General features: G+C 59.3%; 9 protein-coding genes across 9 annotated transcripts; 3 read left to right on the forward strand and 6 right to left on the reverse strand.

Annotated features, from left to right (window-relative positions):
• Positions 1 to 159: 159 nt before the first annotated feature.
• On the reverse strand, positions 160 to 2,754 carry SCHCODRAFT_02609175 (Pkinase-domain-containing protein). Its single transcript, XM_050344362.1, has 6 exons — positions 1,688 to 2,754; positions 1,444 to 1,638; positions 1,244 to 1,381; positions 1,073 to 1,190; positions 828 to 1,011; positions 160 to 712 (listed from the first exon to the last, which is right to left on the reverse strand). The coding sequence occupies exons 1-6, from the start codon at positions 2,492 to 2,494 to the stop codon at positions 529 to 531; spliced, it is 1,626 nt and encodes a 541-aa protein (XP_050201961.1). The 5' UTR covers positions 2,495 to 2,754; the 3' UTR covers positions 160 to 528.
• A 115-nt stretch (positions 2,755 to 2,869) lies between these two features.
• On the forward strand, positions 2,870 to 3,539 carry SCHCODRAFT_02609181 (uncharacterized protein). The gene has a single exon (XM_003038961.3). It carries the CDS (start codon positions 2,911 to 2,913, stop codon positions 3,523 to 3,525), a length of 615 nt encoding a protein of 204 aa, XP_003039007.1. The 5' UTR covers positions 2,870 to 2,910; the 3' UTR covers positions 3,526 to 3,539.
• A 1,433-nt stretch (positions 3,540 to 4,972) lies between these two features.
• SCHCODRAFT_02609189 (uncharacterized protein) lies at positions 4,973 to 6,244 on the reverse strand. Its single transcript, XM_050344363.1, has 2 exons — positions 5,482 to 6,244; positions 4,973 to 5,409 (listed from the first exon to the last, which is right to left on the reverse strand). Exons 1-2 carry the CDS (start codon positions 6,121 to 6,123, stop codon positions 5,155 to 5,157), a joined length of 897 nt encoding a protein of 298 aa, XP_050201962.1. The 5' UTR covers positions 6,124 to 6,244; the 3' UTR covers positions 4,973 to 5,154.
• A 4-nt stretch (positions 6,245 to 6,248) lies between these two features.
• On the reverse strand, positions 6,249 to 10,751 carry SCHCODRAFT_02609193 (dynein heavy chain). The gene is made up of 10 exons (XM_050344364.1): positions 10,250 to 10,751; positions 8,907 to 10,202; positions 8,686 to 8,852; positions 8,558 to 8,635; positions 7,935 to 8,508; positions 7,634 to 7,884; positions 7,362 to 7,577; positions 7,175 to 7,304; positions 7,024 to 7,121; positions 6,249 to 6,974 (listed from the first exon to the last, which is right to left on the reverse strand). Exons 1-10 carry the CDS (start codon positions 10,527 to 10,529, stop codon positions 6,537 to 6,539), a joined length of 3,528 nt encoding a protein of 1,175 aa, XP_050201963.1. The 5' UTR covers positions 10,530 to 10,751; the 3' UTR covers positions 6,249 to 6,536.
• A 526-nt stretch (positions 10,752 to 11,277) lies between these two features.
• SCHCODRAFT_02490298 (uncharacterized protein) lies at positions 11,278 to 12,925 on the reverse strand (the record flags this gene model as incomplete). Its single annotated transcript, XM_003037629.3, has 2 exons — positions 11,278 to 12,638; positions 12,691 to 12,925. 2 exons carry the CDS (start codon positions 12,923 to 12,925, stop codon positions 11,278 to 11,280), a joined length of 1,596 nt encoding a protein of 531 aa, XP_003037675.2.
• Positions 12,926 to 13,624: 699 nt separating this feature from the next.
• On the forward strand, positions 13,625 to 14,445 carry SCHCODRAFT_01140208 (uncharacterized protein; the record flags this gene model as incomplete). Its single annotated transcript, XM_003038960.2, has 5 exons — positions 13,625 to 13,780; positions 13,834 to 13,896; positions 13,950 to 14,081; positions 14,148 to 14,345; positions 14,404 to 14,445. 5 exons carry the CDS (start codon positions 13,625 to 13,627, stop codon positions 14,443 to 14,445), a joined length of 591 nt encoding a protein of 196 aa, XP_003039006.1.
• A 611-nt stretch (positions 14,446 to 15,056) lies between these two features.
• SCHCODRAFT_02743795 (tRNA-guanine transglycosylase) lies at positions 15,057 to 17,087 on the reverse strand. Its single transcript, XM_003037628.3, has 3 exons — positions 16,849 to 17,087; positions 16,615 to 16,798; positions 15,057 to 16,546 (listed from the first exon to the last, which is right to left on the reverse strand). Exons 1-3 carry the CDS (start codon positions 17,079 to 17,081, stop codon positions 15,308 to 15,310), a joined length of 1,656 nt encoding a protein of 551 aa, XP_003037674.1. The 5' UTR covers positions 17,082 to 17,087; the 3' UTR covers positions 15,057 to 15,307.
• A 175-nt stretch (positions 17,088 to 17,262) lies between these two features.
• On the reverse strand, positions 17,263 to 17,946 carry SCHCODRAFT_02486921 (uncharacterized protein; the record flags this gene model as incomplete). Its single annotated transcript, XM_003037627.2, has 1 exon — positions 17,263 to 17,946. One exon carries the CDS (start codon positions 17,944 to 17,946, stop codon positions 17,263 to 17,265), a length of 684 nt encoding a protein of 227 aa, XP_003037673.1.
• Positions 17,947 to 18,340: 394 nt separating this feature from the next.
• SCHCODRAFT_02609208 (uncharacterized protein) lies at positions 18,341 to 19,519 on the forward strand. The gene is made up of 2 exons (XM_050344365.1): positions 18,341 to 18,777; positions 19,260 to 19,519. The coding sequence occupies exons 1-2, from the start codon at positions 18,428 to 18,430 to the stop codon at positions 19,303 to 19,305; spliced, it is 396 nt and encodes a 131-aa protein (XP_050201964.1). The 5' UTR covers positions 18,341 to 18,427; the 3' UTR covers positions 19,306 to 19,519.
• Positions 19,520 to 21,026: the final 1,507 nt, after the last annotated feature.

Genomic DNA, 21,026 nt, shown 5'->3' on the forward strand with positions numbered 1-21,026 from the left:
TGGCGAGGTGGTCTCCTCAATAACCCAACCTGGCACCTTGGACTTCCTTATCACCACTGTCAATGCCCTCGATGGCACCAACTTCGATCCTTGGATCCCTTGGGTGGTCATTGATGGTCTTTGAAGGACTCCATCGAAGGAAAGCGGACCTTCCCTCAAGTCTCACACTCCCACTCATTGTCAAACGTGGTATACTCTTAAGACATACATATTGACTGCACACGACTAGTAATACTATATAAGATGCGGGTAAGTAATAACTACAACGAAGAGTGTATGAACGGACGATATGCGAGGCGGAAAACAACAACACAGCACAAGAAGGGGTGGGCGGGCGACGTGCGGACGAGTGCGGGGGCGTACTCCAGTGCGAGAACTGTCAATGGTATCGAAGGCACTGTCACATCCACCGCAGGGTCACGGCCACCACAAACGAGAGGCTGAGGGCGCAAGAGTGTCGGGTCGAGGTCAAGCAAGCGGCACCAGTCAAATCGGTGACCGTCAGCTTGCACTCCCCAGGACATCGGCCTAGATCCCCGCATCCCTCAGCACCTGCGAGGCGACCTGGCGCGCATTCACGTGCATGTGCCCCTCGTTCCCCTCGCCCTTCTCCCAGCAGACCTCGATCGACTTCACCCACTCGTGCTCGAAGACGGCCTCGATCGTCGCGCGCTTCGCCGGGTTCGGCTCGAGCATCTTGCGCATGAGCGTGCTAGAAGGGGGGGTGTCAAGCGGGTTCAGATAGGCAGATGGAACGAGGGAGGGGAAAGCGACGAAGGACGGAATGAAGGAAAAGTGAAGGAGGAAAGCAGGAAAGGAGGACTCACCGGCACGCGCGGGGGCTGAGATTGCTGATCGTCTGGGGCGTCTGGTTGCCCGAGTTGCAAGCGTTGGCATACGCGGCGTAGAGCGCATCCGACGGCTGCGCCGCACGCCACGGCAACTCCTGGAAGTGCAGGCAGTAGTACACCACCGCGACAGCCCAGATGTCGACCAGGCGGGCGTCGTAGGCTAGATATCGAAAGACATCCATGTCAGCACCTCATCGCTCGCCACATCTATTGCCACGCACGCTTCCCAAGGAACTGCTCCGGCGCGATGTACGGTTCCGACCCGCACAGGCCAGTCGACATGTGGATCGTCGCCTCCCACGGGAGACGATACACCGTAGAGGCGCCGTAATCGCCGATCTAACACAGTCAGCCCTCCGCGGACGAAGATGAAGGCACATGAAGGGATCTACCTTGACATGGCCCTTGCGATCAAAGAAGATGTTCTCGGGCTTAATGTCCCTGTGCGCAACGCCTTGCGAGTGCAGGTACTGCACGCCGTACAGAATTTGCTTGAAGCAGCACTCGACCTCGGACGGGGACATGCCGCCCTGTGGGTGTGAAGGACCGCAGGTTATGAACCATGCGCGGAGGGGTGGGGGACGATACTCGCCTTCTTGATCGCCCCGTACAGATCGCCCCCGGGGCAAAACTCCATGACCTCGCACCAATTGTGGTTCTCGTCCTGGATGAGATCGACGGTCTCGACGACGTTGATGTGGTGCAAAGTGCTCGAGATGCAGAACTCGGCCGTCAGTTTCTTGACGTATTCCTTTTCCGACTCGGTTCGCCTGCGTTTGCGGAACTCCTGTTCCACGTCAGGATCGTGATACGGTTGCGAGGGGTTGGACACGCACCTTTACGGCGTAGAGCTTCTCGCCATCGCTGCGATCCCACTTGTGCGCAAGGCGGACAACGCTCGTGGCACCTTTGCCGATCGCGACTTTCTGGCAGACGCCATACTTCTGCGATAGGCTGGTCGTGCTCTCGCCCGCCTCACTACCAGCGCGGCTGCCGGCTTTGCTCTTCTTCCCGCTCTTGCCCTCCTTATGGCTGTCCGGGGAGTCCGATCTGCGTGAGGACGCCGTCGATCGCTGGCTGGAGCGCCGGCCAATCTTCTGGGGGCCGCTGGCAAGCAGATCTTTCAAGTTGAACTTGTGCTTGTTGCCATCGCCGTTCTCGGACGGCGGGCGGCTGACGGCGGGCCGGGTCGAAGGCGGTTGGGCATAATCGTGCGCAGCGACGCCGGACTTGGAGAGCGAAGCCGCTTTCGTCAGCGGGGCCTCCTGCTTGTGCGTCGAGCCGTTCATGCTGGGTATGCGAGAGGGCGCACGGGACGGGGCGCGGCTAGCGTTGGTGGAGGAGACGCCGGACGTGCTCTCGGTGTCGTCGTTGCTGACCATGCTGGACTGCGTGGAGAGCGCTCCGGCGGCGTGCGCGGCCGAAGGCGCGGATGGAGCCTTCGCGTTCGCCTTGGTGGGGCGATCGCCCGGCAGCTCGGGTGCCTTCTGGTGCGCGTGCGCGTTGCGTGGCGGGAGGGGGATGTGCTTGTGGGCTCCATTGACGCCGTTATTCACTGGAGGTTTGTCTGGACTGCCGCCGCCCTCGTCGGCCGCGGTGCCCTCTTCTGTGCTGGAGTGGTCTGTTGTTGCGTTGTTGGCCATGATATCGTCTGGAAGGAGAATGATGTGTGTTTGTGCGTGTGCGTGCCAATTTGCGACCGATTCGAGTCGGTGGGTGGGGTGGAGCAGAGAAAGAGATTAAAGGTTGGATATATGACACATAGCGAGTTGCCGGCAGAAGAAGTAAGGGTCAGATCAACAAACGGTCAAGCGGCAGAGGGACGGACCCTCGACGCTGAGCGCGAGACGTTTATCTCTCTGGGCAGCGACGATGGTGGTGGTGAAGGACAAGAACAAAATCCGACTTTATTTGCCTTAATCGATTATTTGCCATCCGACCACACGTGATGCCCGTGTCCGATGGAGCAGGCCGCGTGTATGTTTGTTTTCCGTCCCTTTTCTGCACTCCCTTTGCTGCCAGCCCTCGAGCGCCCCTTTCCCCCATTCAACCCCATACAATGCGCAGCGCATCCAATGAGGAAGCCCACAATTCCTGCTTTCTTCCCGGTTTCCCTCCCCCTTCGGAAGCCATGTGCCGACCGGCCGTCGGCAACCGTCATAGCCCCCCGCTCCCCCCTCTCCCCGATTTCGCGAAATTTCTTGGGTACACAGCTACAGCGCTTCCTTCCTCGCCCCCGCCCCAGACGACGCGCAGGCGACGTCGCAGGCAGCTGACGCAGGGGGAGGCTGAGCAGACGACAGACATACGCCACCAGCGTCAGGCGAAAATAGCGCGTCTGGAACGGGCGCTGGTGAACGATCTCGCTGCGAGGCGTCCCCGGGCCAGCGCGCCGACGCCATCGCGGGCAACGCGGGCAACTCTCTCTGCCTCTCAGGCAACTCTCTATGCCATCGCAGGCAACTCCCTGCCGACGCAGCAGGGAGACTCCCGGTATGGCATCTCAGTCGCCTTCCTCTCCGGCCCCCGGCGCCGCTGCTTTGGGACGGCTCTACGCTCTTGTGCGGCTGGGACTCAATGGACCGCTGAATGGATTACTGGGCCCAGCAATGGATGGCGCTTCTTCGTTCTCAGCGTACTTGGCCCGACTTCTGCCCTGAAACTCGCGCGTTAACGAGTGCAACTCCTATGGCGGCCCTCGTTACCACTCGAACGGAGTCACACCCAGGCCATGCACTCCTAGCCCTTTCCGGCTCATACTTGTCCAATAGGGCGTCCACAGGTGCAGTAGCGGCTCGGAATCGTCGGCTACACGGGCCCCAGGCGCCTACCAAATTTTACGACTGGTAATCCTCTTTCGGCATCTGACCTCTCGCAGTAAGCCTCGTAACTAGCTCAGATGAGCGGTCGTACTAGCCGCGGACGCAAGGAGCGATAGTTGCCGTTCTCAACGAAGTCTTCCACGGCTTATCTGCGCGCATCTACACTCCAACACGTCTTCACGTCAACGCATGCGATTCCGTATCCTCCAATCGTATTCCTGCTCTCAGGCTCGCTCCAGCCTCATTCACGCACGACCCGTACGCGGTAGGCTACCTCGGCTCTTACGGCCTCAGAGTTCGCCGGGTGCCAGTGACGACTACGACTACGCTCGCCGACTGCCAACAAAACGAGGTCTCGCTAACTTACGGCTTGACCGCACTGATTCAGAGGGAAGTCTACTTGACGCTTATTGACGCAACACCCGTACGAGCCGTGTGGTCTCTGTATGGGCACCGGGTGGTCATTGTATGAGCGCCGAGTGGACTGCGTTACTCGTACTCAGTACGAGTGCGTTCACGACAGGAGATCTTCAGTAGAATTAGATAACCCCCAGCGAATCCTATGTTTTGATACCAGCAGCGGCAGTGTTGAGCTTCCGTGATGATACTAGGGAAGGTTCGGCGCTACTTCCCAGGATCCCTTACAATCCCACAGTGGTAGTCAGCATACGGCTTTTTGAATAAAATCTAAAGCCCCCGAGCGACGATCCCCGCCCCGATAGGCTCACATGAGGCCTCGTGTCACGGTTCCTGCCTTTCTTTCACTTGACTATAGATATGATGTCTGTGCAAGCAGTGCGCAAGAGAAACAACAATAGGAAGGAGAAAGCACAAGGGCACAAAGCAGCGTGGCAGGCAGAGTACCCTGTACAGTCACAGGCCGTCACAGAAGTTCAACATATCATGTGACGCCTTGAATATCCCAAAGGGGATATGTCTGCTAGTGGCAGCGCAGTGAACTCTCTCATGTGGGGCTGGATGGGTATCTCTTTCAAGCTCAGCGGCACCGGAGGAACGTGTGATAGATAGAGAACGTGCGACTGTGCTTGCGGTATCGCTGGGGGATGGGCACTTGTATGAGAGCTTGAGCATCGTGAGACCCGGTGGGTACGGTGACCATGTCAGGAGCGATCTTGACTGCGAGTTGGTGGGCATGAGACTAAGCGAGGGAGAACATAGACCAGCGATCTCTGTATATAGCAGCGGTGGAAAGGACAGAGTGTATGGAGAACCTTCGCGGGAGAAGGCCTGGTACCGTAGGCCCTGATCGCTGGGATCAGCTGCTGAGTCGTCTAATCTCTAGGTTGGCTATCTCTGTCCACTGGCCGATGGTGAGTCGGCGGGCCTGAATGAACGTGGGTCGTCGCACGAGATGCATGGTGGGAGAGAGCACTTGGTAGGACTGAGCGACATATGCTAGCCTGGGCACATCCTCAATTTGGCGGGGACATCGCTGGCCGACCGGAGGGAGCCTGCACTGATCATGGCTTGTCGTGGTCGTCGTCTATGTCCCTGCCCAGGTATTTCGCCTCTAGCCAGTTCCCCCAGCACGCAAAGTCATTGGCAAGGCCGCTGCCGTGCTCGACCTCGAGCGCGGTCTTCACGAGCGGGCCCACCGGAGGTTCCGTGTACAGGCGCTCCAGGATCGCCTCCGTCGACACTCCTGTTAACAACAGCAGCTTCGCCCCCGGTGCAAGCAGCAGCTGAAGCGCTTCGATCGCCTTCGCGTTCGTGTCCTGCCGTTCAGTGTTAGCGCCCCCGATCACCCCGATCACCCCCTCGTACTCTACTCAAAAGGCCATACGCACCTCATTCAAGAACGGCGGATCCACAACCGCTACGTCCACCTTCCCCCTTATGCTCGACGGCAGCTTCTCCGGCTCGTTCAGGTCGTACCGCACATACTGCTCGCGCCCCAGCAGCTCAAACCGCGGGTCGAATTCCAGCAAGCGCGCCCCCTCGTGCGCATACTCGTGCTGGAAGCCCACGTACGCGGTCGGGCAGCACATGAACGCAATCGTCGACGAGGGCTGGACGAGTCCATGGATCGCCTGCGCGAGCCGGCGGGCGAAGCGCGCGCTGTACCTGGAGGAAGGGGTGATCGGGCGCGTTAGCACCCCGCAAGGCCGCATGCGGAACAAGGCGCACCAAAACTGGCTCAGCTGCCAATCCTCGCCGAATGCGGCCTGGTACTCGTCCACGGACATCATTTTGGGTCTGGGCGGGGTGGCGGGGGTGGAGTCGTCTTCACCCTCGGCGTCCTCGTCGTCGCTAGTGGTGAGACTAGCGGTGGCGAGCGCGAGCTCGTTGAGGCGGGCCTCCTCCTGCGCTTTGGTGGAGAGGAAGTCATCGAGGAGGGCGAGGGTGCTCGTGTCGAGGGTCGGCGGGGAGCTGGAGCAGGTTGTGGTGGGGGATGGGGGATCTCTGAGCTCAGGGAACTCGGCGAACATGATGACGGAAAAGAAATAGAATAGGGGACCGGTGCCAAATGCACAAATCAGGCTGAAAACTGATCATCATGATCACCCCGCCAAGTCTCAAAGCGCAAGCGCCCACTCCAGCAGTCAGCTAGCCATAAAGCGAGCACCAGCACCGCACTCGTCAAGAATCGTTCCATGAGACTCGCATTAGAAGTCGTTAGAGGAATATAACATGAAGTGGTACATGGATATGCTGTAAGCCGGTATGCAAACGACGTGAGAGTTGAAGTGGTCAAGGAAAGGGATATATAAACAACAGGCTGAGCGAGCGACCAACAGCAACCGAGAAACATATTATGTAGAGCGAAGAGAAAGTGGGTAGCAAAAGAAGCAGGGCAGCAACGCGAACCAGTACGCGGTCTTCAGGCTCCAGACGGCGCACCTCAGAACCTCCGCGGCGCCCCAACTAAGCCCTCGATCGACTGGTGCTCGAGGTCGTTGCGCGCCTTCAGGATTGCCGCGTGCATCTCCTTCATCGCATTTCCGAGCTTGACGCCGAAGCGACTCAGGATGTCCCGCTGCCACGCGTCGTACTTCGCGTTCACGCGCGCCTGCACCTGCTCGTAGTCGATCACGCACACGCCGAACGACTTCTGCGTGTCCGACGTGTCGAACGTCGAGCGCGCCTTCTTGATCTCGGTGAGCAGCTGCTGCCAGTTCGCGAGCGAGTCGCCGAGGCGGTTGAAGACGTATTCGGCTTCGAGGTCCCAGAGGGACTGGAACTGGAGCCACTTGGCGACGTAGTCGCGCAGCTGCTGCACCTTCTGCTCAATGAGCGCGAAGGGGCGTTCCAGGACGCCGTTGTCCGGGAAGCGCGTTAGCTACAGCGATGTCAGAGTGTACATCATCAACAACATTTCAAGCACGTACAAGTGACGTGTATGTCGTCTCTGTTGCATTCGCGCCAGCGATCTGCAACCCAATCTCGTATCGAGAGCTCTGTATACGCCGTAACCTACAGACGACGCCTGGTAAAAGGTTAGAATCATCAAAGATTTACGAGGCACCGCTCAACACTTACCGAGCCACTCGTGCAGCTGCGCTATCCAGCTTGCGCGCGCGTATTCTATTGGTGGGTCCAAGAAAATGACTTGGTTCTGTATCCTTATCTCATGGACAATAGGCTTGATCGTCATGTTGCCCTCGAGGAACTGAATAGAAGATCGCCGTCAGTTTGATGCTTCGACAGGCACATGAACCCTACATACCTTCTCTTCCTTGAACCCTCGCCGATCTCTCCGCTTGTTCGTAATGTCCCGCAAGGGAGGTAGGGCGCGCTCCGTGTCGTCCTGCCGGTCGAATTCGGAGCACCATACCTGAATGATCTGCGTGAGCCGTTGCAAGAGGATGCTTTCTATCCGCTTGTCGAGCTCGGCGACCCAGTGCTCGAGGTTTGCGTAGCCCTCGAGGTTCAGGCGATCAATCTGCGCACGTAGAGGTCAGACATTGAGGAGACGATAAAGTAGATCATAGCACGCACAGCAGCCTGGACCTTGCTGAGCAATTCTGAGAAGGCCTCAGTGGTATATGGACATGTCCCAAGATCCTCAACCGCGCGCAGCATATCCTTGTACAAGTCGATTACACTGTTCGTCTTGTCCTGCAACATCGACACCACACTTGCGAACTCCCGCACGAACTGGATGTGCCGGTTGTCGCGCGCGTCCGGGCCCGACATGTAGCGTGAGGTGTCGTACTGGTTCACGAAATGGTCCCAGCGGATGTTCATGCCTGCCAATGATCAGCACGTTGTTGTCGACCCCTCAGCGCATCTTGCTCACCCTTCGAAATCATGCGCTGAGATTCATTCCTATACTCTGCCACCAGCCACTCGATCCCCTTGTTGTTCTCCACCAAGTCCAACGTCTGCCCATACGTCCTCACCGTCTCCATCAAGCTCACCGCATGCGGGTACACCCGCTTCGCGTCCTTCGCCATGTTCGTGATCGCGTGCGGCACCTGGAAGCCCAGCCACAGGATGTTCCGCACCTCCTTGAACAACGTGATGATCTGCGGGTCGAAGTTCACCGCGAGCTGGAAGCCGCCGCCACGCAGTTTGAGGATCTCGAACAGCCGCCCGTCGACGCCCATGTTGCGCCGGTTGATGTCGTGCAGCCAGGCGTCGTAGACGGGGCGCGTGTCGAGCTTCTTGCGGAAGGCGTTGGACTCAGCTTGCAGCTTTTGGCCCTCGGCGTATAGCTCCCAGCCTTTGCCGAGGACGTCTTCGACACGCTTCATGTAGGTGAGAAGCTGCCGCTCGATTTGGCGTGCCCAGATGATGGCGCCTGCGATGGGTGGCAAGTCGCGCATTTGGGACATGTGGTAGGCTTCTGAGTTCCGGTATTGGGTTTTGAACTGAGGCTAAGGTCAGTAGCAAATCCTAGCGGGGAACAAGTTCACTAGCCTTGTCATGGAGATGCTTGATATCCTCCTTCACGGAATCAATGAGCTGCGTCTGATACTCTTGGATAGCACCACGAATCTGATGTGAGGGTCAGCACAAAGCGACATTTCGTGAATAATATAACGTACCTTCGGGCGAACGAACAGAGCATTGAACTTTGAGAACACGCGGAACATCTCGTTGGCGTTTCTTGCAGTCCCTAGCCTGTCTCGCAATCGCGCAATGATTTGGTTCTCCACACGAGAGACGCGTTCATTGTACGCGTTCTCGGCGGCTACCCAAATTTCGGTCCCCTCTGTACAAAGAGTCAGTCAATATTCTCGTGAATGGTTGCGGTCAATAAACGCACCAACAGACACATCCAGGACGTCTATCCGCTTGATCACCTCATACGCTTCCTTCACTTCCTCCTCCATGTCCATACCGCCCGCGCCGCCGACCTCCGCGCCAAGGCCCTTTGTCGGCCCCGTCATCACGGCCAGCTGCTCGTGCTGCTTACGCCAATCGCGAAGATAGCGCACACGCTCCTGCAGCTTCCCATGCGCCGGAACGACCTTGATTGGAATGAAGCGCTCCGACCGCTTGCGCGTCACCTCACGCGCGACGTTAGTGAACTCCTTGATGTGCTCGTCCCACGTGCGGAAGATGTCCATCGTCTGCCCGAGGAGGCGGTCGAACGTCTCGTACGGCGTATACGCGAGGCGGTGCGAGGTGAGGATGCGCAGCAGCTGGTCGTTGAAGTCGCGCGAGATGGCCTCGACGAGCGGAAGCGCGCGGCGAATGGGGTAGGGGGACAGTTTCAGCTTGCGGTTGATGTGGTTGAAGATGAGGTTGAGCGACTCCTGGATCTTGTCGAGGTCGGTGGCGGAGAGGAGCTCGTTCAGGGGGAAGTCCTTCATCAGCTGGTTGTACTTGTGCACCAGGTCCGTCGCGTCTTTGAGGCCGGTGTCGGCGATGAAGGAGACGGTGGCGTGGAAGCGCTTGGCGTTGCGCAAGCAGTCCATGACCATGTTGACGGCCTCGCTGCGTAGTTGCGCCTCGATACCCTCCAAGGCGCGCTCAAGCGACAGCCAAAAGTTGATCTCCTGCGACGCGGTGCCGGATGCGACGTCCCGATTAAGCTTCGTGACGCCTTGGATCGCCTTGATCCACGAGTTGACATTGGCGTGTAGCGAGTTGAGGAAGGAACTGTCGTTGAGCAGCTTGGGTGGGATGAAGGAGATATTTGGACGCGCGCCCGCTGCCTCGGCCTGCTCAACCGCGCGCTGGATGACCGGGTGGATGACGAGGTGCGTCTCGGGAATCTCGACGTTCTGCTGAAGATGCAGCAGCGATAGCTCGAGCTCGGCAAACTTCTTCTTCGTCATCGGGATGCCCATCTTTGCGTCGCCACCCTCCTTGTTCGCGCCGCGCGCGCCGACGAAGGCGTCGAAGTACGGCTTGACTGCATGACTGACAACGGCGTGTAGACTCTCGTATGGTGTTTCCTCGCCGCCAAAGAGGTTTAGAATGTGCAGCTGGGTGACAAGCGGCGCGGTTGGATCGAGCGTTTGACTGCGCTTGATGATGGCGAGGGTGAGGACATGGCTCGGATGGTAGGAGAGATGGGGCGTCAGCTCATATGTGAAGTTGTTGTAGGCCTCCGCTGGACGTAGGTGAGCATCTGAGCTTGCTGGTTGGCTGCATACGCACTGTCGACCGGTCCTTCCCTCGCCTTCACGACGTATATCACGTTCGCGCCCTCGGCTGCAAACTTTGATACCTTCTCCTCATACTCGCTATCGAACAGAATGTCGAGCTCCGCCGGATCCGCGCCGGTCAATGGGGGAAGCAGCGCGAGCAGGTACCCGCGGAAGAGCTCAGGGTCGAAATTAGATGGCGGCGGTGGCGGGGCGGAGGGATCGGGCGTTGGGGGAGAGTCGTGGATGCCATTCGAGTGCCCGTTCAGCCCGTCGCGCTGGGGCGATTCCATAGCAAAGGACAAGGGATTTTCGCGGGAGTCGTCGCGTGCTCGTCGTGCTCGTGTTCACTGCCGCGTAAGTTGGCGCCAGCGCGTCCGGGTCGCGGCCGAAGGAGGAAGAAAACCTGTCGCCGCCGGGTTTGCGCGACTTTACCAGGCGGACCTGGGCTTCGTGAGTGATGGAGAATGTCAAGGAGACCCTTGCTAGAAGATACAGACAGTGGGCGCGTAAAGCAAGATGAAATATGCGAACCATCACACGCAATGCGCGTTCGGCGTTTGCCGGCCATTGTTGAACGGCCTTTCGTAAACAATTTGTGGCACCGGAAAGGTACTTCCTTATGCATGTGTATATGCAGCGAGTAGGAGGGCAGATACATCGCACATCAAGGGGATACCAATAGCCACCTTGGTTCAAACGTAACTTAACATACTTCCTCACTCAATCGCGCTCGTTTGACCACGAACAATGGGAAGCATGGCATTCCTACTGTACAGACGATGGTCCACATAAACGTGAGTATGATTCCGAGAACTAGAGTAGCAAAGATGTATGATACAGTGATGAGAAGATAGCGGTAACTTACTATGCTTGGATAGAATATATATCGTGGTTGACTAAACGTATGTATGGCCCACCGAAAGCAAGGAGCAGTGCTCTGCTCCATTGTCCCAACTCCTCCTTCAACGACGAAGGAACTACTCCCCCGATTGGAGCCCCAAGTGGTGCACTCGTCGCAGCCTCGTCCTCCTCCATCTCCTACAGCATCCCCTTCGCATCCATCTCGGCGGCGGCTCCGTCCCAATCGAACGAGGTGTCCGCCTCCACGGGCGGAGAAGAGTCCCGCTTGGGTGCACGCTTCTTCGCAAGAGGCTTGTCATCCTCCTCCTCCTCGCTGTCGGGTACTTCCTCCAAAGTCAAGGGCGGTCGGCCCGAGCGACACTTCGCGGCTGGAACCTTGGTGGGGGAGGAGTTCTTCCTAGCAGAAGATGGGGTCGCCTTGGACGATGCCGTCGGTGCTCCGTTTGCTGAAAACCCACCAGACGCCGGCTTCCCAGCCTTCCCCTGCGGATGCGCTGTGGGCGGTACGCGATTCGCATCCGCGTTGGGGGTCTGCGACGCCATGAGGGGTGGGCGGAAGGGTCGCGGGTGCGCCCTGTCTTTGTCCTTATCCGACGCAGGCTTCTCCAGCTGCGTTCGTCGTGCGGGCCGCATACCGAGCTGTTTGCGTTGCGAGAGCAGCGGGGTTTGCGAGGAGAAGGCTGATCCTTGAGAGGTGAAGGCAGGCGTATGCGCGAGGATCGTAGGGGAAGGTTGGTAGCCGATATTCTCATCGGGCTCGACGCGTCGGCGTTTGGCTTGGGGTTCGGCACCCTTCTGCGGAGATGGTGGGGAATGGCTCAGCGCAGCGTTCTGGGGATTGGGTGCTGCGAATGGGGGAGGTTGCGGCGCAGCGTGCGGAGGATGTTGGAACACAGCGGGCGACGAGGACTTGTGCGCAGCTGGTGGGGGAGGGAGGGGCAGAGCTCCTTCTACGCCATTATTGAGAGAGGTCGTTCGCGAAGGTGCCGGTGTTGGAAGGCTGGACGCGTTCAATCGTGAATCCTTCCTCGCCAACGCATTAACCCTTCCCGCAACTTGTGGACACGGCACGGGAGGAGGCAGGTCGACCTCCATCGGCGCATCTCCCTGCGCTACCTTCTCCACCGCCTTCCCCTTCCCCCTCTTCCCCATCGGCCTCCCATACTTGTCCACCGCGAACCCTATGTCGATCGCGCGTGCCTTCATCGACGTGAGGGGCCGCCCACTCTCCTGCGCATGTCGGATGATGCGCGAGTCGATGGCGAGCATCGTCGACGCGGCGTTCGTATTCACCCGCTGCACGAGATCGTCGAGCGCGGCGGGTGGCGGGCGGGGTTGGTCATTGTGCGGGGTGGCCGTGGATGTTGAGGTCACGGATGAGCGGGAGGTGGATCGGCTGAGGTTGCGGGAAGTAGGGGGTCGGGTCGTGATTGGTGCGGGAGCGTTGCTTGTGGAGGCCAACGCCTGCGTGGAGGGCGGAGACGCGTTCCATAGCGCGTTCGCTTTGCCCTTCGAGGCTTTGGACGAGCCGCGTCCAGCTGCAAAGAGAGGCTCAGTACGTCTCCGTGTTCGCGTGCATCGTGTACGCACCATCTACCTCCTTCCCAAACAAAGTCTGCATCGTCGGCATCTGCGAGCTCATCCAGGCCGGCTCGCACATGATCTCGACGGGTTCTCCCATATCCATGGGCACGTCCGGAGGGTCCATCTCCATACGTCTCGAGGACCCTGTACTCCTCGAGCACTCCTTACTCCCTGAAGACTTGCTACTCCTCGAAACCTCCTTGCCCTTCGACGACGCCCCGCCCATCGTCGGTGGCGGCATTGCTAGGTTCGCGGCCGCGGCCTGCGCCGGCGGCGGCTTCTTGAGGCGCGACATGCATAGATAGCGCGCTGGTTGGGCAGCGAGCAGTGAGCGTCGGTGCGACGCGAACGCAGGTCGAAGAGAAGGAATGCGTAGAAAACCCAGGTCGAGCAGAGTGCATCACATGATCGCGAATCGGCAAATGCCGTTTGATGTTCGAGGAACGGAACCTCCTCATTGAGAAGGGCGCGAGCAAGCGAATTTGCTTCGTTCACGATAGCGCAGGCAAGTCCTCTTTCTAACTGTCTGTAAGACGGAATTACTGAAACCTGCCCTGCAGCTCTTTATCGTGCCAGGGGTACGGGAAGCAGCTCCCGAAAAGGCGGTTGTCGGTGCGCAAGCGACGGAAAGGTGCAGCTATTTTGCCGTCCATATCGTCGCTCAGCTGCAGCTTGCCGTAAGCCATGGGGTCCTCCTATTATCAGAAGCACGCTAAGTCACCAGAGAACAATAAGGAAGTACCAGAACTGATCGGTGACCACTGTCCATTGACGGCCGTAAAGGATAACTCCTTTTAGGGAAACAATGGGATCACTGACATATAAGCGCGCGGTCAGGCGCTTCTTTCCCTCCCACATCTCTTCGTGAACGCTCAGGACGCATTATCGCCCAACGCGAATTCCTCATACTCAACCTATTCCTCTACTTCGAAGCCCAAAGATGCTCTTTGAATTGTTCCTCCTCGCACTCCGCGCCGCGAACGTCGCCACATTTGTGTACGACGCGTACCATTGGTATTACGACTACATTCCTGTCGTCAGGAAGGTATGGGGATACTATGGCATTGACGCCATCGTCGCCATTGTCTGCCTCGTAGTCAGTCGCCTTGCGCTTTGGTGGCGATACCTGCTCATGACTTCCCATACTAGATGGTGTTCAAGCACTGTACTGCCCGAGGCCGAAACGTCTGCCGCTTTGCGTATCATTACTACGTGCGCGATCAACTCATGCCTTCGAGAATCTGTCGCTGAACACTTACTCCCAGGCCGCCCGACACTTCCCCAAGGCCGCTCGGACGGAGGTCCTCCAACGCCTAGCCGTCAGCGCCTCCGCCGTCTCCCTCGCACACACCCAGTTCTTTGCATGCACCGTCGCCTTCCAAGCCGTCGTCCTCATTGTATGTGATGCATGCTGCTCGTCTTCGCAAATTGAAACGCCTTGAATGTCCTGACCTCCTCCCCAGTTGGACTCCAACTCCGCCTTCTACGACCTCGGCTACATCTGCGGCGCCTTCGCCTGCTTCACCTGGGGCTTCACCTCCACGCTCGTCGAGTTCCTCTACAAGTTCGTCTACGAGTTCTTCCGCCTCCTCTTCACGCGTCCAACCGCGTTGTTCACTCGCGGCGACCTTATCGCGTTGGCCGCTGGGTGCAGCTTCTGGGTAAGTGGCTTCTCGATGGGAAAAACAGCACGAGTGATGGGGTTGATGCGTTCTCTAGGCTTTTGCCGTCCACGTCAGCACGGGCCCTCAGCGCCAATGAAGACCCAACTACTACGAGTATACTGCATGACGACCTTGGGCCTTTCCCAATACCCACCCCCTCATCATTGCCTCGTCACGCCAACCTACCGGTACGCCAGTCTTGCTTTCCAGCCTCCATTCTCATCACTGACAGTGACGGCAGCTCTAACCTCATCGGTTCAAACTTCAGGAAGACACCCTGCCTCTTCAACCTTTTCGTCGCGAGCGACGGTTGTGGCTTCACGTTGCTCGTGATGAGTTGACGGCCCACCTTTGGCCGTCGTACAGCTCCCATGCACCAAGACCGAATAAGTGCCAATTTCTCTCGCTCCTCGGCGCGCCGACATCAACAGCCTGCGCTTCGCACCTCACGGTGCAAGCTCAATGTCGGGCGTAAACCCGGTGCAGACGCCTCTACACCCACCACCCTCCATGGTGGCCTGCGGGGCCAATGTGATCAGTGAGTACCCTTCACCAGCTTTCAGCGGCTCGTGACTGGCCCCGGTAGAGAAGCACTCAGATCCATTGAAATCCCAGTGCGACTATCCTCGTCTCTACGCCAGTTGGCAAATGGAGCTCGCCGGTCAGGCAGCTCTATCCGACGTCTCGAACTCCCGACGTCCCTCCCAAACGAACCGCGCGTCTCGCGCTGCACCTGCGGCAATTCTGCTGCAGTGGAGGCTGTTTCCAATTCCCTTCATCGTCGCCCCGTTCCAGCATATTTCGCCGTTCTGTAGCTCGGATCTTTTGTTCCTTGCTTTATATAATAGTGTAGTACTTGTACGTCCGAATCGTCGATAATACCCTCTTGCCTCTGGGCTAGCGTGCTAGCCACCAAGCCCCCCCATCCTCGACAACCAAACCTGCTCCGGCATAATGGATCATGCCACCTCAGGCATAGTGGAACATGCCTCCTCCGGCGTAAGCGCCACCGCCGTCCCCAGCGTCGCCTCCTGCTGCTTCACCTTCTCCCGCGCCAGCCTGCCCTTCCCCCTCGCTCGGTCGACCTCCAACCATCGCGCCCGCGCCTCCTCGAAGATCGTCAAATCCCCATCGTACTCGGCCTCGAAGCGGTCGACCTGGCGGGCAAAGGAGTCGGTGTCCAAGGAACTACTCCCCTCACCACTCAGCACCCGCCGCACGCCAGCAAAGAACGCATCCAGGACAGCGAGGTTATGCACCACAAGCAAGGAATGCGCGCTCATCTCGTGCGTGTGCAAAAGGTGATGCAGATATGCGCGCGTATACGACGGAAGACGGGCACCCGCGTTAGGCGCCGGCTCGTCCATCCCGCTGTGCACAATGCGCGTGGTGGGGACGTGGGGAGCGCAGGCGATACATGGGCAACTCAGCAGGTCGGAGAAGGCGGAGAAGTCATGCGCGTAGGCCTCGTCGTAGAGGTTGTGGCCTATCGCTCGCTGTCCGCGGCCGCCATCTGTAGGCCGTTCGGGACCCTCCGGAGAAAGACGTCCCTCGGGCGCAGGGAAGGTGAAGTCGAGCGCGATGCCCACATCTGCGGCACGCTGGGCCCAGTGTGCGTCGAAGAGGTCGATGCCGACGCGCTGGATGAGCCGGAGCATCTCTTGAGGAGACAGCGACGAGTGGGCTATGCGAGGTTTGCTTGACGGTAGCCTCTCCAGGGATGCGCTCAGTAATGGCGCGAGATCCGGGCGTAAGGCAGAGGCGGCTTGTATCGGTGCTGCTGAAGCGTCAAAGGGTGCCGCTAGTGCATCAGGCCCACGTCCCTTCCCATGCTTCTCGTCCTCCGCTGCCACAGCAAGCCGCAAAGGCTCCAAGTCGAAGACATATCCCAACAACCCATCGTCGATGCACTTATGTGGTGCAATCGCCTCCGCCTCCTTGTCATAAAGCTCCTCCCTCAGGTTATCCGCAAACGCCCTCCTCGCAGCCGTGCTCGCCCCGCCCGCCATCTGCACCAGCACATTCATCCTGGCCAGGTCAGGCGCGAGCAGCTGCGCCGCCCACTGCGCAGTTCTCGCGATGCTCTTCTCCTGGCGCTTCTGCGAGTGCGGCGGGGCTGTGAAGGGGATATCCGGCAGCGCGAGTACGATGTCCGGTGAACAGGTGGTTACATATCCTTTCCACTGCGCTGGAGTCACCTGGTGGGGTACATGGTAGGGAACGTCGGTGGGGGGTGCAGGGCGAGGCGGGTGGGCAGAGCACGCACCCTGCGCACACCGCGGACACAGCGGGCGGTCACGTATTCGGCCGTGTTTGGCGGCATTTCGCGCGCGTCGTGGGGGTCCCTGAGGGCCATAGAGACGATATGCCTTTCGGAGGGGAAGCCGAGAAAGGCATGAAGGGGATCGGCGCCTTTCTGCAGCGTTGGGACTGGAGGTACATGCTCTAAGCTGCGAACTGTTCAGCCTCAATTATATATCAGCAGTCAATAGGTACTCACAAGCTCTCAAAGGGTACGTGAACCCATCGAACTGCCTCCGACCCGCGCGCATGATCCCTCGAAAGATGGGGAACGACACCGCGGCTGGTCATGGCGATGAGTCCAGGAGTTGCGATTTCGACTGCATTGTTATCTAGGTTGCTCTTGCTTCTTTTCACGTAAATGCCGAGCCGTGGTCCTAAAATTTCCCCTCGCTTGAGCAATGTGAACTCAACAGCTGCGGGGGCCGCCATGATGGTGGTGGTGATCGAGGACAAGCGCCGTTTTGATAAGCGCCGGTGCATCACGTGGAAAGTTCGACTTTGTGACAGTCACACAGATTCAAAGGCGAGTGTCGAGGACTTGCTGTCTGCTCGCTGAAGGAGGTATGCAACGAAGAGAATGGGACATATCATACAACATAAAACATAGAAGCTACAAACTACCATTGTCCGCATCCCACGTCGCCCTGTTACTCACAAACTCCTCCCCTCCGCCCCTCCTCATCTCAACCGCAGTCACGCTCCTCGACATCCCCTTGCTGGCCACGATTGGCAACGGCGGTGCCCCTCCATCCAGAGGCCGTGACCGCTTGTGCGCCGCCCCCGCCCCCTCGCCCCTCAGCGCCTCCGCTCGTCGATGATGCCTCCCAAGCGATGCGGACGCCGTCTTCGCCTGCACCCGGTTCGTACTTGCGCTCTTCACCATCCGCGGCGCGCTCGCCTCCATCCTCATCGGCGCCCTCCCAGGCGACTGATTACCCCGCAGCACCCTTTCCGCACTCGCCTTCTCCCTCAACCGCGCCACTCCAGCCGCCGTCTGCAGCGCCGCCGGGCCCGAGATATCCTCCTTCGATATCACGCGTACCCGCCCCCTCTCGCTTGCACCACTCCCTAGCCTCATGCGTAACCGAGGCAAACGAGACGGCGAGGTCGTCAAGCTGGTCGACGATTGCGTCGTAGGGAAAGCGCTTGACTTTCCAGGCAACGAGCTCGGCGCCCACGCCTCCGACAGCGACGAGTCCATGGTCATCGAGTGCCCGATTGGCCGCCGCCAAGGCAGCTCCGACACCGTCCCAGCCGTCGTCGCCGCAGATAGCCCCGACTTCGTCGCCGTCATCCTCGACCGCAGGGGCGCGAAGTGCGCCGCATTCGACGACAGCACACCAAACTCTCCTTCATAATCATTCTGCACCTCCGACCGCGACGGCGGCAGCCTCGACACCGGACGCGATGACAAGCCAGACGCCTCTGAGTGCGAGAGCTTTATCCCCGACACCCTGGAGAACTTAGTCCCTGGCGCCTTCGAGTGCGACGCCGGTGGTGTGCGCTCGCTCAACGACTGCCCACTAGCCAGCGAGACCAACGACCTCGCACTCGATAGCGTCGACATCGTCTTCGCGCTGAGCGACGCCACGAAGCGCTCCAGCGACTTTAGCGCGCGCACCGTCTTCGCGCGGGAGGCCTCTTCATGATCTTTCCGAGACGTCTCTTCCTGATCTTCACGAGGCGATCCTTCCTGACCTCTACGAGGCACCTCTTCGTATTCGCCTCGCGGCAGTTCAGGTTCCCGAGGCGAGTCCGCTTCCGTCGGGTCGTACATGTTCTTTGAATTGGCTGCAGGCGCCGAAGCCGATGACGCTAGCCCAGGCCCTGGCGGCGCTGAGGCGGCGAGGAAGTTCGGGTCCCGAGGGAAGGCGGTAGGGTCCCGAGGAAAGGCAGGGTCTAGGGGACTGCTAGCCGGCGTCGTCCTCGTCGAGTTCGTCTGCAGCATCGAGTCGTGCGCCGCTCGAATGTCCACCCGCATTGAGGACGCGTCGCGTATGGTTGAGACATCGCGCGTCGTGCCGTACGACTTCTCCGGCAACGCAGATGCCTGGGAAGAAGGTGATTGGTGCCTCCGTCGCGTGGGACTCGCCAGAGGTTTCGGCTTCCCAATTGAAGGCGTATCCTGCGTAACGAGGGTCAGCGACTATACGGAAGCGGAGGGCCCGTAGCGCACAGAGACTGTAACATCAATCCGGGAGAGGAGGCGCATGATGATGAGTAGGGCAACGAGGATGACGGTCAAAAACAAGGAGCCAAAAGCGCGAAAAGCGCCAAACACTAGCAGCAGTTGAAAGCGGTGCTAAGATAGATGGAAAGCAACTAGTGATGCCAGACCGATCTGGATGAGGGTTTTGTGCGGACAGCCAAGTCTAAGCACAGTGGACAGCCCAGCCCAAGGACCGGACCAACGACGACAGGACGTCAAGCGAGATGAACGGTGAGGACAAGGACGGCGCTAAAGGGACAGGAGCATGCGAAGGTTGACATGGCACGTGGGAAAGAGAAGGGTGCAAGGCTGAATGGCAAGAATTCAAGGTTGGACGGCGAGAACGCAAGATTGAAGAGAAAAAGAGTGGAAACGAAGATGAGACGAAAGAGACATACAATGGGTATTGGTCGTTGGTCAACCAGTGAAGCGCTGCGCTTATGAGTGACCGAGCGATATGGCGTCCCGGCAGGGTTCAAAGCTTGTCGCCCCTCCTTCGCCCTATCGACGCCCTCCTTTGCGCCATCCGTGGGCACAGCGACACCCTCCTCGCCCCGTGCCCTCTTCCGGCCCACCTCATCGACACCCGCGTGCCTAGACGCACTGCGGGCCCGCCGACCCTTGGACCACGACCTTGATACGCTGAGCGGTCTCCTGGCGCTCGTGCCGTCCGGCTGCCTCTCTCCCGCCGACACGCCGCGCCCTACGCCAGTCGAAGAGACCCGTGCTACTCCTGCGGAGGTGCTCCGCCTCTTCCTAGTCCGCGACTGACTCTGGCTTCGACTGCGAGTGCTGGGGAAGGTCATGCGCTCTCGGTTTGCTGCAGAGCCCAAAGCCCTCTCCCGACTCCTCGACGCCGATGCGCCCATACGCTCCCGGCTCCTAGCAGACGAGAGACTGCCGAGCGAGATACGTTCGCGCGACCTGCTTGCACGCATCTCCTCATGGAAGACCTGACTTGCGAGCGGCGGGAGCGTGGGCTTGGTGGCAGATACATCGGATTTCGCAGAAGGTATGGCGGGGTTGAAAGAAGCTACACCGGGCTTGGTCGAAGGTTGGCCGGGCTTGCGGGTCAAGAGGGCGGGAGTAGCAGTCGAGACGGCAGACCTAGGTAAAGGCGGAACGGGAGGTCGAGACTCGAGTGACGGGTCGATACGTCCTCGGGATGACGAAGGTGTAGGTATACGGGTCGATGAGGCGGCTTCGTTAGATGGCGATGATCGCAACACCGAAATAGAGGACGTCGATGCTGAGAGGACAACCCTCCCCGAAGGGCTGACGGGAAGCGGCAAACGACTTGGTGCCAGTGGCTTCCCCCGCTCGACATCGACGACCTTCGCGACCTGCAATTCGGTCACCTCCACAACTACCCCTGCTTTCACCTCGTCAGCTTCAGCCACTGCATCCCCCCCAACCTCCTCTATCTCATCTTCCCCCCTCCTTCCAAGCCCCCAGCTCGGCGCATCGAACCTAAAAGGATCGTCTGCCACACTCGCCATCGTACTCGTCGAAGGCCCCGCCGTCACCGCCCCTTCCTCCATTTCTCCGTCACCTCCCTTCACACCCCCACTCTCTCCCATCCACCCCTCACCCGCCGACACGGCGCTCAACGACGGCATCACCGCCCCCTCCACATCTACGCCGCACGCCTCCGCCCTCTGCTTCCAATACTTCGTCATTCTCCTTGCCTGCCGCGCCGCCCGCCGGATTCTCAGCGCCTCCTCGAGCTCGCGCGTATACGCCGCCTCCGTCGGCTCTCCGTGCACAATGGGAAGGATCTCCGCCCACGGAGATGTGGGGTTCGCCGCTGCAGTGCGAGCGTTCGAAGCCAGGACGGCGACGAGGTCTGCATGTGTGGCAGCTTCGTAGATAGGTGCGGCGCGCGGGTTGCTGCGCGCCTTATCGAGGTCGAGGTCGCGGAGGGCTTGCGCAAAGGTTCGAAGGCGAGCGAGGCGCGAGACGACAGTGTGCTTGCGGCGTTGGATATCTTCATCAAGTTCGCGAAGGTTTTGCTGGGTGTCGAGGTGTTCGGTCCGTTGCGCAGAGAGCTCGAAAGTGGTGTCCTTGATAGCTTGCTCGAGGTCCAGGTTCGTAGTACGCAGAGCGGTGTTGCGAGACTCGAGTGCTTCAATTTGTGAGCGTACTTCGGAGATGGCTTCCGGAGT

The sequence above is a fragment of the Schizophyllum commune genome, assembly GCF_000143185.2.
Source record: "Schizophyllum commune H4-8 unplaced genomic scaffold SCHCOscaffold_2, whole genome shotgun sequence".
In the NCBI taxonomy this organism is placed as follows: Eukaryota; Fungi; Basidiomycota; class Agaricomycetes; order Agaricales; family Schizophyllaceae; genus Schizophyllum; species Schizophyllum commune.